The sequence below is a fragment of the Tamandua tetradactyla genome, chromosome 6 (assembly GCF_023851605.1).
Source record: "Tamandua tetradactyla isolate mTamTet1 chromosome 6, mTamTet1.pri, whole genome shotgun sequence".
Taxonomy (NCBI): domain Eukaryota; kingdom Metazoa; phylum Chordata; class Mammalia; order Pilosa; family Myrmecophagidae; genus Tamandua; species Tamandua tetradactyla.
This window is the reverse complement of record NC_135332.1, coordinates 86613595-86628579: the sequence shown is the minus strand read 5'-3', so window position 1 is coordinate 86628579 and position 14985 is coordinate 86613595. Positions and strand designations below refer to the sequence as shown.

General features: G+C 40.9%; 1 protein-coding gene across 21 annotated transcripts in view; it reads right to left on the bottom strand.

Moving 5' to 3' along the window:
- Nucleotides 1–14985, bottom strand: part of PTK2 (protein tyrosine kinase 2) — a 404029-nt gene that overhangs the window by 149134 nt on the left and 239910 nt on the right. For all 21 annotated transcript variants that reach the window (XR_013178148.1, XM_077166685.1, XM_077166687.1 and 18 more), the window contains 2 exons: nt 5215–5355; nt 4646–4723 (listed from right to left, as the gene is read on the bottom strand). Coding sequence is in view for 20 of the 21 variants with exons in the window: in XM_077166685.1 (XP_077022800.1) it covers nt 4646–4723; nt 5215–5355 (219 nt within the window). In the remaining variant the exon portion in view is untranslated. The remainder of the gene's footprint in view (nt 1–4645; nt 4724–5214; nt 5356–14985) is intronic.

Sequence of the window (14985 nt, the reverse complement as noted above, 5' to 3'; positions counted from 1 at the left end):
GTTTAACTAGAACTACTTAAAAGAAATAGCAGAAGAAAAGGATAAAAATAACCAAAAGAAACTAGGAAAGGGGAATAAATGAAGATAAACACTAAAATTAATTAAACTGGAAAAAAAATAGAAAGGTTAAAACAAATCCCCAAAATTGTCTTGTGAAAAGACAACTAAAATAGATAAAACCTTTCCAAGTACGAAAACAGACTCAAATAGACAAGGTTAGGAATGAGATGAAATATAACCAAAGTTAGTGGAAAGATAATAAAGAGTATTACTAGATGCAACTCTATGGAAGCAATGTAAAAGCCTAGAAGAGCAGATGATATGCTAACAAACTTTAAATGACCAAAACTGACATAAGAAGTGAAAATCCTGAATAAAGTTATATCACTGAAGAAAATGAAAAGATAGTTCAATATTTATCACTGGAAAAGGTACCACATAGTCTCATAGATCAGGTCTAACTAAATTTTTAAAGAACATGCAACTCAATGACTTAAAATATCTCAGGCCATTATAACACATAAAAATTTCCCAAGTTCACCTGATGAAATCAGAAACTTTAATACCAAATCTTACCAAGCTAATATTAAAAGAATAATACAGTATAACCAAATAAAGGGTTATTTAATGGTTTACTACATCTATAAACATAATCAATAATATTAACGGATTAAGCGAGGAAAAAACAGGCTCTTAACAATAGCTGAAAAGGATTTTGATTGTTTAGCAGCCATTTATAATAAAAGTTCTAAGCAAAAGATCATTAAAACATTACACACATTAAAAACATTAAAGATACTTTACTAAAATTCAACAACAAATGCTATTCTAGATGACAGAACATTAGTGCCTATCAATCAATTAAAATATGGAACAAGACAGGGCTATCCATCACAAACATGATCTTGGAGGCCCTAGTGAATGCAAGAAAACAAAATAATTAGGAGAAAAAAAATAAAGCAATTTTTTTTTGCTGATTGCATGCCTAGAAAATCCAAAATTACAAGAAAAAAAGACCTGCTAAAATGAATGGTAAGGCTGTTGAATGGTAGTCAAGCAACAGTCAAATATTTTCTTCTATGATCACAATATGCCAATATTCATGGCAATGGAAAAAAAATGTTTACTGTAAACCCCCAAACTGTAAAATATGTATGAATTAGTTTAACATAAAGATCTATATGAAAAAGACTATTATGAGATCTTATTGAAGGATGCAAAAATAGTCCTCAAGAAATGGAAAGATATACCATATTCATGGGTGGGTAACTTAATCATAAAAAATACAAATTTTCATAAAATTAAAATACAAACCGGAATTCCAACAAAATTTTCTTTTTAATTTGGTTCTAAAAAATCAATCAAGAAAGTTGTATAAATGAATAATGGAGCTAGTAGAGCATATTATCAAACCACAGCAATCAATCAGCATGGTAACAAGTGGATCCAGAATTAGATTACAATGGTGGCAGTTCAATTCAGAGGGGAAAATTAGATTACTTAATTAGTAGTGTTGACACTACTGTCACCTAGAATATGTACAACCACCACAGCAACAACATAACAACAGCAGTCAACATTTTCTAGGCCACAAGCTAAGCACTTCAGATGCATTAACTCGTTTAATTCTCGGACCAACCCTATTAGGTAGCTGCAATTATTACTGACATTTTATAAGGGAGGAAATGGAAGCACAGACTATTAAGTAATGGGCCCAAAGTTACAAGGCATGTGAGTGACTCAAGATGGTAACTGAGGCTGCTCCCTCCAGATCCTGTACTTGGGACCACCAAATGACAGGTTTCTGCCTTCAGTCGTCTTCTCTCCAGAAGAGGCAAGGGGATTCCCATCTTATACCATATGCAAATATGAACTCCAGATGGCTTAAGATTTAAACGTAAAATAAAAAAGAAAAGCCTTGCAAGAAAATATAAGTGACTATAACTCTAGTATAAGAGCTATGACAAAAATCCATAAGCAATAAAATAAAAGATAATGCCAAAGAGTTTCCTGAAGTGGTTGGACCATTTTATACACTAGCCAAAAGAGCATCAAAGTTGCGACTATTCCACATTCCTGTCAAACTTGGTATTACACCCTTTTCATTTTAGCCATTCTCCTGTAACAGTGTAACAAGTGTAATAGTATCATCACACCAAGCTTTTAATGTGCATTTCTATGGTGACTATGAGGTTGGGCAACTTTTCATTTATTTATTGGTAATGTGGATGTCCTTTATCAGGTTGACTGAACTTTCTTTAGTGATCTATAGTGGTTCTTTATTCTGGGTAAGAGTCCATTATCAAATATATGTGTCACAAATATCTTTCTCTATTTACTTTTATATTAATGTTTTTTTTTTTTTTTGCGTGGGCAGGCACCAGGAATCAAACCTGGGTTTCTGGTATGGCAGGTGAGAATTCTGCCACTGGGCCACCATCGCATCACCTCCTCTATTTACTTTTCTGTTTTAAATTAACAGGTCTTATTTCTTAGAGCCTTTTTCTTTTAGGTTTACAGAAAAATGGAGCTTAAAGTCTCTGAACCCTTCTTTTCTTCCCCAACCAGTTTCTGCTATTATTAGCATGTGACATTCATGTGATATATGTATTACAAGAGATGAACCAAATTGATACACTGTTACTAAGTGAAGGCCACAGTTTATGTGAGGGTTCACTCTTCTACTGATGAAAGGTTTTTAATTTTAAGGAAGTCTCAATTTACTGAAATTTTCTCTTAGAGTTTAACACTTTTTATGTCCTGTTTAAGGAATCTCTGCCTACTTCAAAGCTACAAAGATATGGTCTATATTTTTTTCTAAAGCTTCTATTTTTGACCTTTCATATGTAGATCTATAATCCATGTGGAATTTATTTCATAGAGTATGATAAGGGTCAAATTCAATTTGTTTTCCTGAATGGATATGCACAGATGCAGCAGCATTTATTTAAAATCCAACTGATGATGCCAGTAGTCAGGACAGTGTTCACAGGGTACAGGACCAGGAACAGAGCAGAAGGGAACTTCAGAGTTTCTGAGAATTGTTTAAGCCAACAGCCAATATAAGATTTGGAAACATATTGTGACAAGATGAAGGACAGCACATTAAAGTGCTTGACTGGTAAAGAGGTTCACAAATTGAAAAGATAAAGACAACCTAATTGGTAAAACAGGCAAATGCACAAGAGACGGAATCAAAATGGCCAGGAAATGAAAAGGTGCTTCACCTCACTAGAGGTTCAATCAGCATTAAAATGAGCAAAGAGTAATAATGAAATGTCACTTTACATCTATAAAATGGAAAAATTAAAAAGAGATATTAAAACTACTGCATGCAGGTACATGGGAAAATAGTACTTTCATACATTGCTGGTGATGATGTGAAGCCTTCAGCATTTCTGAAATGCGAACTGGCAGCTTCTATTAAAATTAAAACAATCTGAAGGAATATTGCAGTTCCATAACTGGGAATCTATCCTATGTGGAGAAAAAAGCACTAGTACCTAAAGATAAATGTAAGAGAATATTTATTTGTCATTGTCTGTGGGGCATCCATCTGCCACGAATAGCAAGAAGGGGCAGAGCCAGGACGGGCCAGAAGGAATTTCTGCAGGTTTCACACAGTAAGCCATCCAACACTGTGGATGGCTTGCACGATGATGAGCTCATCTTGAAAACACAGAAGGACAGTTACTGGTCATTCACAAGTGTGTGTGGGAGGAAGGAGTTAGCAGGAGAGAACAGGAAAGGCTTGAGGAGAAAGAAATGGTGGAGGGAGGAGCCAAGCAAAGACGAGGAAAGAGGAAGACTGCATGCAGGGAAAAAACAGGTGTGGCATGATACAGTTTACTCATATTATGTAAAAGTATGTGCAAAGGTGAACGTATAAATAAGGAAGTTCAAACAAAACAACACAAGTGGAAAAGAGCACTCTCTCTCAGCCAAGGTGTCCCGACTTCTGTGGAGCACCATCCCTTATGCTTCTACTTTGCTCAAAGCACTTGCTATTATGGGACATTATAGTACAGATCTATGTGGATACTTTCCTATGCCGAGCTCGCCCACTAGATGACAAGCTCCATGAAGGCAGGGCCTCTAAACTGAGTTGTTTCGCGTTGTAGTTCAACCCCCAACACAGTACCTAGTACAAAGCAGGTGCCCAAAATACTTTCTGAATGGATGAAACAGAAACAAACAGAAAAAGGCGATCCTTCCCCTGAAAAGGGAGGCTTGGTGTGGCATCAAGGGACAAGCTATGGCTTGAAGAGGCTATTTCAAAGGACATGTACAACTACAAATATACCTGTCTACATAAATAACTTAGTAAAGAAATGGTATTTAAGATATCTCCAGATAAACTGTAACCACCCCATTCAGATCTCATCACAATACATATGATTCATATCATTCCTTATCCTTCCAAAACCAAAGAAGGCTGAAGAATTTCAACAGAGGCATAGACTTCCTCTTACTTTCTTTCTCTCCCCCTAAGCATCAAACACCCTGCTGTGGAAAGATTTAATTGCAGAATGGCACTTTTCTCAAACACCCCATTTTGTTCATTTGATTTTGCTGTCTCTGGAGTCAAGTCCAGGTCGTGCCCCTCTGCCTGGCAGCTGCTGAGAGGAAGCACAGGCGTACTTACACTGCAGCCTTTGTCAGTCAGGTAACTAATCCCCTCTTCTGGGCCAATCGCCAGTTCCACGGAAATAATCCAGCTTGACTTTTGGAGGTCAAAGAGGTAAAGACATAAGGCAAGAGAAGAAATAAGAAATATTTTACATAAAGAACCATGGACATATTAGTTACCTATTAATCTAACCAAACAAGAAAGGATATTTAAAACTCCATCAATCTGCTATCTGTTAAGCCTAAAACAGAGATATATGGTGCTTATTCCAGCATGCTTGAAGCTAATGGTTTCTTTGGGAAAATTATCTGAATAGGCAAACCAGCTCTCAGAGAACAGCTAATTGACAAACCACTAGGGCTGGAATAAAAACAGAATTATGAGCATAGGCACGCTATTTTAAAAAGATGATTTATTCTTACAGGGATACATTTGGTCTCCCTACTATAAAATGACAAAATAATATTCTCATGATATTAAGATGTGACACAAATTAGTTTTCAAACAGAAATCTAAATATACACATTAAGAAAAGGCAAAAGAAATCAAACGTATTCTACAATTTCCCATGTCCCCATACTTACACCAAGGGCACATTTGAAGCATTCTTTATCAAATCTGTACACTGGGGAAAGAATCTCAAAGAATTTCAGAATACTTTCTTCTCTATTAAGGTTGGCAAATTGTCTAAATGTTTGTTGGATCAGTTTTCTTAGTGTTTTGGCCTGCATGTTAAAAGTACGAAAAATATTTTTAGAGTCAGGAATGATTAAAGACCACAGCAACAAATGTTAACATCAAATACAACTTCTTTCCTACCTGCCACTGAATAACACCTACATTCAAATTGCTAAGAAATGTCATACTTAACAAATAAGTATAAATTTATTTAATAGAGTTTTAGTTCATAAACAGAAATCCGTGAGGCAGTAATCTGCTTACCAGAATATGTGATAAAAGTTGGGTAGTAAAAACCACGTACTAACCAATCATGTGGCCTGAGGCTGTCAAGGCACTTCCACTGTTGGAGGGTGGATCGACACAACCTACTGGAAGGACAATGTGGCAACACAAACCAAAACCCTTTAAGAGCCACTGCCCTTGATCCAGCAACCCAAGTTACAGGACGTTACCCTTTAGAAATGATTAAAGATACATGCAAAAATTTAGCAACAAGACAGTTCACAGTAGAACTGCTTATAGTAATATATGGACTGGTTACATAAGTCACGGTCTTTCTACCCAGCATTCTGCGCAGCTCTAAAAACTGTTTTATAGAACTAATTTACTGATATTAAGATATGTGTCATGGGGTGGGCCACGGTGGCTCAGCAGGCAGCGTTCTTGCCTGCCATGCCAGAGACTCGGGTCTGATTCCTGGTGCCTGCCCATGCAAAAAAAAAAAAAAAAAAAAAAAAAGATATACGTCATGTTGTGACATGAAAAGCAGAGACAAAGCAGCCTGTCTTTCCACTACTGAACCCTCCAGGAAAGGTACACATGTGAGCACAGACAGGAAGGAGAAACAAACAAGGGGTTTCCCTATGTGGTAGGATCATAGATGATCTTTTTGTCCTCTTTTGCACATTTGAATTTTCTATTTATATGCTGTGAACATGTGAGTTTCTCTAAGAAAGGGGAACCCATTCCTAAAGCTCATGGATAGCAAAGGGAAGACTTTCCAGATAGTGAGTCCCAAGTCCCTCTTGTTTTTGCGGAACCCAGAGGAGGCTGGTGGGGTCAGGAATAAGTGATGAAAAGTATACGACTAGATGAGGTAGCTGGCATTTACCTCTTTGCTTACTAACAAATGATACTAGATAATTAGTACAATTATGGGGGGGGAGAATACACAATGAGAGGTGAGAGAGTACAGAAAATGTAGGCCTTGGTGAGATCTCAACCTTTACTCTGATGAGAGTGAAAGTCCCTGGATAGCCCTGGTAGAGGAGACAGGATATGGAGAAGGTTGGCGTATATCAGGAACCCACTTTGTACATGGTGTGTCTGAGATGCTGATGAGAAATTCAAGCGGAAAGATCAGGAGGCTGCAGGTGCAGATATGGTGTTCAGAGAAGAACTGGCTGGAGACATGAGTGGGGTCCTCAATACACAGAGACTGGAGAAGAGAATGCAGGGAGCATGGGGAGGTAGAGTGGAGAAGGCTGCACCCTGCAGTGGCTCACAGAACTGAGCGGGTCAGAAAGATGAGGAGCCCTGGGGGGCTGAGGCTGAGGTATGGCCAAGTGAAGTTAGGATGAGGTGAACCAGAAGAGCATGCAGGGTGGGCACGAGGAGCTGCAAGTCTGCCTAGAACAGGTTGCAGAGACTGGTTGGACAATCCTAGTGGGGTCAAGGGACCACTTGAGAGAGCTGAAGAGACAGGAGCTGTGGTTTGAGTGGGATATGTGCAATCTTGGAGGGGCTGTAGCCACTCGCAATGAAAAGACTCAAATGAGAGGCTGAGAACAGACACCGGAAGACAAGAGGTTAGAGAACCGAGATGAGACAGGAGGCTAGGGGAGGATTAACCACGGCATCTGATTTTCATGTTAAAAAGCTGGCTCTGGCTCTTGTATATATGGGGTGGAAGAGGGGTGTAAGCAACGAGAGCAGAAAGACCAGTAGGTTCCTGTAACAGCCTCAGCAGGAAACACTGGTGGCATGGACCACATGGTAGTAAAGGAGAAAAACAGGCACATGTGGGGCACTGGATAACTACACAAGAAATTGCAGGGGAAAGTGAGGAATTGAGGATGATGAAATTTTTGGTTGAAACAAATGGGTAAAGAGAAAGGACAGGTAGCATGAGGATAAAGAGTTCTATTATGTCTGAACATGTCTATGATCTGTAAGTTTTCCAGCCAGAACTATCGAGCAGAGCTGGAAACAAGGCAGGAGGAGCTTGGGAGAAGAGACAGGGCTGGAGATAGGAATTTCAGTCACCAGTGTAGGTACAGCCATGGAATTTGGAACTGGAAGGTACCCACTGCTCAAGTGAAGAAGAGAAAGGACCAAAGTCAGTCAGGAGGGAGGACAATCAGGAGAATATGAGGTCGGGGGGAAGAGGGGAGTGAGAGAGAGAAAATTTTAAGGAGAAGCTGAATAACTGTGAAATGTGGCTAGATGGATGAGGCTGGAGAACAGCTAAGGGGGCAAGAGGGAGTCCATTGGAGTCCCAGTAAGAATCATTCCATAAAGTGCTGGGGAAAGAAGACAGATTATGTTGGTCTGAAGAGAGAAGGAGAAGAGATGCAGGAAAAGCTCATGTATACAACTCTTTCAAGTTAGTTTCACAGTAAATAGCAGAGACAAAAAAAAGCACAAGATCAATATTTGTTTTAAATGAGGGCTAATAACTTACTTGAAAACAAATGGGAATGATGTCTGGAGCAGGGGAAATGGTGGCGTAGGGGAGGAAAGAAAACAATCCAGAGTATAGGTGGGTAGATATAAATGTGGTAGATACAAATCTGACTAGAGGTAAACGGTGAAGGAGCAAGCTGAAGCTGGTAAGGTGATTGGTCTGGTGGTAGAGAGGCACGAGGATGCTAGATTGCTTCTCCTGCTCTAGGAGGTGTGAGGTGAGAGCAGGAGGAGGCTGGGGAAGTGCTGGCAGCAGCAGTGAGGCTGAAATGCCAAACAGTCATCTTGGAGAACAGAAATACAAACTTGCTAGGATGATATATAGTGGAAAGGTAGGCAGGGCTGAAGCTATAGACTTGAGGAGCCTGGTCTTAGATTTAAATGATGCCAGCTGCATTATCCTCAAGAAGCACAAGGCAGGGCTAGGGAAAGGCTTCCTGCCCTGTGCTTGTGGCAAGAAGAGGAAGAGTATCAATTCTGTGGGCACATGCAGCTAGGCACAAATTAAAACACAGAAAAGGGAGCCAGAAGGGACACCAGGGAACCCTCACTGAAACGAACTGTTCATCTTCACAATGACCCTGCTCCCTATATAATCGAGCAAGTGGGAACACAGAGAGGTTGAGTAACAGAGCTGGGCATCAAACCTGGGACAGCTTCTTTTTCAGAAGTTACGTGGCCAGCAAGAGCATCTCTTTCTCTCAGAAGCCAGTCCCAACTCAATCTACTTCTTCAATATTCAAGTCTCTTGCCCACTACCATCAGTGACCACTACTTAGGTGTGTGAGGCAAAAATCTGAGGCCAGACCACTCTTTCTTCCCCCTTCTCCCTCAAGATCCACAGCTAAGTCTTGTGGGATTTTCACCCTTACCATCCTTCAAATCTAACTCATTAGCTCTGTACCACCTGCTTTCATTATTTCTCTTTGCCATAGCATAGACTGTTCATAGTCTCACGATGAATAAGAAATGTAATATAAAACAAAACTTGGACTGTTTTACTATGACAGGGATCGAAACAACCAGCCTCATTCTAAATACAAAGTGAAGTGTTGTGGTTTGGTCCTCTTTTTTGCCAACCAAAGCAATTATAAATGGAATGTATATGGTGATAAAGAACTAAATTGCTCACCCTGACAATATAATCTGTTGGAATATTAATAAATAACTGGGTGTATTAATCAGGGTTCTCTAGAGAAACAGAACCAAAGGAGACATCTATATATATGAGATTTATAAAAGTGTCTCAAGCAACTGTGGCAATGGAAGAGTACAAAATCCATAGGGCAAGCTGTAAAGCTGGCAGCTCCCATGAAGGGTCTAGATAAACTTCACAGGAGAGGCTCTAGCTGAAGAAGGAAGTGAAAAAGTCTCTTTTCTTCCTTATATGTCTTCAAGTAATTGCATTATCTCATTTGTGGGTGACAGCTTTAGTTCATCACAGATGTAATCAGCCACAGATGCAATCAACTGACATGATTTAATACACCAGCATTCTGGTTTAGCAACCAGCCATATAATATCCTTGCAGCAATGGTCAGGCCAGTGCTTGCCTGACCAGACAACTGGGCATCATCACTTTCCAAGTTGACACCAGAACCAAACCATCACAGATCACCTTTGTCAACTTGGCAACTATGTACATCACCCTGAAACATGCTTAATTTCCTCTCATCACCCTGAAACGTGCTTAATTTCCAAAGAGGACACAATAACAGACATATGTTTTGCCTAACAATATTCAACTGTCCTGCATACAAATGGAAACGCACTACATTTCTCCAGAATAGGGCTCAAGTCCTTAGATAACATTTATTCTTAAACTTCATAACCTATGACTTAAATACTATAACATGGGAGGTACAAGGGTACTTCAGTGGTAGAATTCTTGCCTGCCATGCAGGAGACCTGGGTTCAATTCCTGGCCCAGGTACTAACCAAAACAAAACAAGCGAACAAAGTAAGAAAAACAAAACAAACAAAAATTTAACAAATCGTGTTGCAGTAACGGTACACTCATATGGAAAAAGAACGAAATGTGACCTCCACCATACAGCATACAAAAAAAAGTAACATGAACAATACAACCTATGTCATACGACAAGAGGAAAACAAGATATTTGCTCATGTACAAATACAAATATACTCATAACAAAACAAGGAGGAAATACTCACACAATCACAGTCCTCAGTTCTGTAACTGGTCACATGGTCATAGTTCATCTTTATCACTACCTTCTTCTAATACCCACTCCACATTTCCTTAACCCTCAGCAGGCACTTTAGCTGGCCACGGTTCTTTGCCAGGTGGGGTGACCCAAACCTTGATTCCTGAAGTTTCTGGGCCTCTGGTAGTCCTGCCTGGATTGGGTTGTTGAAGTTTTCTGGATTGGGTTGTTGAAGTTTTCCATTTACTTTAATCAAGGGCTTGGTAAGTACTAAGAGACGTCCTAGGGGATCTCCTGGTAATCCAGGAAAACTCTTCTTTATCTTCATTGTGTAGCTGCAGTCCTATTTCCCCTTGAAAGTCAGGATCAATCACCCCAGCCAGAACAGTAATCCCTTTGTGCCTTTTGATTCAGTGGCATGAGAAGCCCAACGTGGCCTAGTGGCAGTCTTAACTTCCAGGTTAATGGAATCATTGTTGTGTCTGCTGGTTGGAGCACTCCTCCTTTTGGAACTAAGATCTGTAGGCCAGCAGAGTTTAAGGTTTCAGGGACAGAAAGCAAACATTCTCCAAGTGGATCACTAGGGGGTGATAGAGAGTGGTACCACTCCATTTCCACCCCTTGATTCCTGGGCCTGTGAATCCTGGCTATGGGAGAAACAGAACTATACAGTGGATGCTGATTCAGAGCATACACAGCCTCTTGGAGAATACTGCTCTAGCCCTGCAAGGAATTGCCACCTACGTGGCTCTGTAATTGGGTCTCTGAAAGGCCATTCCACCATTCTATCAATCCAGCTGCCTCTGGATGATGGGGAACATGTTAAGACCAGAGAATTCCATGAGCATGTACCCATTCCTGTATTTTTTATTTGCTATGAAGTGGGTTTCTTGATCAGAAGCAATGCTGTTTGGAATACTATGACAGTGGATAAGGCATTCTGTAAGTCAACAGAAGCACTGAATGCAGGGAAGGCAAACCCATATCTGGAGTATGTGTCTATTCCAGTTAGAACACATCGCTGCCCCTTCCATGATGGAAGTGATCCAATGTAATCAAATTGCTACCATGTAGCAGGCTGATCACCTCAGGGAATGGTGCCATATTGGGAACTAAGTGTGGGTCTCTGCTGAGAGCAGTGGTCATCACCAGGTCGGCCTTGGTGAATGGAAGTCCATGTTGCTGAGTCCATGCATAACCTCCATCCCTACCACCAGGCCCAATTTGAACATGAGCTCACTGGGCAATGGCAGGAGTGGCTGAGGAAAGAGGGTGATTTGTATCCACAGGACAGGTCATCTTATCTACTTGATTATTAAAACCTTCCTCTGCTGAAGTAACCAGAGCATCCACCTGGGACACAAATATCTTCATGTTCCTTGCCCACTCAGAAAGGTCTATTCCTATAACTCTTTCCGAGATCTCTGTCATCAATTTTCAAATCATGCTCCTTCCAAGAAACTGACCATTTATTCAGCCAAACCACTAGCAACAGTCCATGAGTCACTATACAGACACACCTCTGGCAAGTTCTCCTTCCAAGCAAAATGAACAACCAGGTGCACTGCTTGAAGTTCCACCCACTGGGAGGATTTCCCTTCACCACTGTCCTTCCAGGACATCCCCCAAAAAGATGGTCCTTGCACAGAGTGCAGAACCATCTGTAAACCAGGCTTGAGTTTGCTCTTCCCCTGTCAACTGACTGTAAGGAACTCTTCAAGAGACCATAGCTCTGGTCTGGGAAAGAGAAAGTAATGTGGCAGGAATGAGGGCCAAGGACATTTGTGTTACTTCCTCATGTAATTTACTTGAGCCTTCAGGACCTACTTGAGTCTTATCTCTTATATACCATTTCCATTTTATGATGCAGTGCTGCTGTGCATGCCCAATTTTATGGCTTGGTGGGTCACACAACACCCAGCTCATGATAGGCAACTCAGATCTCATGGTAACTTGGTGGTCCATGGTTAAGCACTCAGTCTCTACTAAGGTCCAGCAGCAGGCTAAAAGCTGTTTCTCAAAAGGAAAGTAATTATCTGCAGTGGATGTCAAAGTTTTGCTCCAAAATCCTAAGGCTCAGTATTGTGGACTTGCCAAAGGTTCCAGACAGCATCCCTGTTTGCCACTGATATTTCCAGCACCACTGGATCTGCTGGATCATATGGCCCAAGTGGTAGAGTAGTAGTAGTTTGCATAAGAGCCTGGACTTGTCATGGAGCCTTCTCTTGTTCCAGCCCCCACTCAAAACTAGCAGCTTTTCTAGTCAATAAATAGACTGGAGTAGCATACCCATGAGGAATAGGTTGTCTCCAAAATCCAAAGAGGCCAGCTAGACATTGTGCCTCTTTTTTGGTCACAGGAAGGGCCAGATGCAACAGTTTATCCTTCACCTTAGAAAAACTATCTCAACATGTCCCTGTATTTTTGTTGGATTTACTTCCCATGTCCTGACACACAAATGCCTTATCAATAACTCTAGAGTATTTGCTACTTTTTGCTCACTAGGTGCAATTAATATGGTATCATAAATATAATGAAGCAGTGTGATGTCTTGGGGGAGAGAGAAACGATCAAGGTCCCTGCAGACAAGATTGTGACTTAGGGCTGGAGAGTTGATATACCCCTGGGGCAGACAGTGAAGGTATACTGCTGGCCTTGCCAGCAGAATGCACAGTGCTTCTGGTGATCCTTACTGACAGCTACTGAGAAAAAAGCATTTGCCAGATCAACAGCTGCATACCAGGTACCAGGCAATGTGCTGATTTGCTCACACAAGGATACCATCTGGAACAGCAGCTGCAATTGGAGTCACCACCGGTTAAGCTTAGAATAATCCACTGTCATTTTCTAAGACCCATATGTTTTCTGCAAAGGCCAAATAGGAGAGTTGAATGGGGATGTGATGGGAATCACAAACCCTGCATCCTTCAAGTCCTTAAGAGTGGCACTAATCTCTGCAATCCCTCCAAGAATCTGGTATTGCTTCTGACTCACTATCTTGCTAGGTAGGAACAGTTCTAGTGGCTTCTACTTGGCCTTTCCTACCATAATAGTCCTCACTCCACAAGTCAGAGAACCAATATGAGGATTCTGACAGTTGCTGGGTATGTTGATTCTAACTATGCCTTCTGGAACTGGGAAAATGACCAAAGAATGGGTCCAGGAACTCAATGGACCAACTGTGAGATGGATCTGAGCTAAAACTCCATCGATCACCTGATCTTCTTAAGCCCTTACTCTGACTGATGGACAGAGTGACATTTTAGGACTCCTGGAATTACAGTCACTTCTGAGCCTGTGTCTAATAATCCCCCAAATATCAGATCATTTCCTTTTCCCCAATGCACAGTTACATGGTAAAAGGCCAAAGGTCTTGGGCTGGGAGGATGGTTAACAGCATAAATTTTGGGCAGTATAAAAGCGTTCTTCCTCAAAGGTACCCAGCCCTCCCCTCATTTGAGGGGCTCTGGGTCTGTAAACTTTCTTAAGTCTGGGAATTGATTAAAGGGCCATTACTCTCTGTTTCTGTAATTCAAGTTAGACTTCTATTCACTCGACTTAGAATTCTTCTACTTATATAAGCTCAAACAAAACTTTAGTAGACTGCCCATCTATTTTACTTCTAGGTACCCCAAGATCTAGCCACAAATCTCTGCAAGTCAGATTATTTTCATTGCTGCTTAGAGTCTGCTGTTCACTATGGTGGCCACGCCATAGCAGCTCTCAAAGTAATAACTGACATACAGAGAAGGGCAACTTCAGGGATGGAGCTAGTCTCATGAATTTATTTCTCAAGGTTCTGGTGACAGATGTGTTCTCTGGACATCCCTAGAATGTGTGAGCAGATCTTCCACGATAAAACCACTCTAACATTCCAAACTCTCTAAGACTCTGGATCCCCTCATCTACATTACACCAGGGCAGTTCTGGGATTTCAACCTCAATTAACCCATGTTTTGATCCATGTTTCAGCCAACCATCCAAACAAACTGTTAATCCCCTTTCTAACCCCTCAAGCTACAAAAACTGCAGAATGTGTTTAGTGGGCCCATATCAATAAATTCAGCTTGATCTAACTTGATATACCTTCCACCATTATCCCATACCCTTAATATCTATTTCTACACATGTTCACCTGATTTCTGTTTATATATATTGGAAAATGCGTGCAGTTTTTTGGGAGTATACTATACCTCCTCATGGGTCAACTGTACTTCACCTTTCAGGGCCTGTTGGGACTTTGGTCTAGTAACAGGTCTTGAAGAAAAGAGGGGTGGTAGGAGTAGGTAATGAAAAGAAATAGAAACATCTTTCAGGTCAATTACCTCAGGGCATTCTTTTGCAGTTTCATCTGGTGAAACAGGATTAATTGCTCCAGACACAGGAGTGAGGGCTGTTTCTCCAGGGAAAGCCATTACAGGGTTAGCAGCAGGCACTGAAGGGTTAATCTCCTTAGGTGGAGGTGGCATGGCAGACTCCTCTAGGCAGACTGTCAGCCAGGAAGCTCTTTCCTTAGGGCAGTCCATTACAGGTTTATCTAGTCAAACCTCAGCAGATTCCAGGGATTCCATCTCCCCATCACCATCAGTATCAATCAATCCATATATTCCCATCCCAGGTTTCAGGATCTCATTCTTTTCCAATCAAAGCCCTTATTTAAACAACAGACATGCTGCAAGGTTGAAATTTTAATTTATGTTGTAATTGCGCTACTCACGCAATGAAGTTCTGCATCTGGTTCTCAGAGACCTCAAGTTTGCGACCTCAGGAAGTAAGATTTTCTTTCAGGGAACACATGAAATTTTACGTTGTTCATACGGT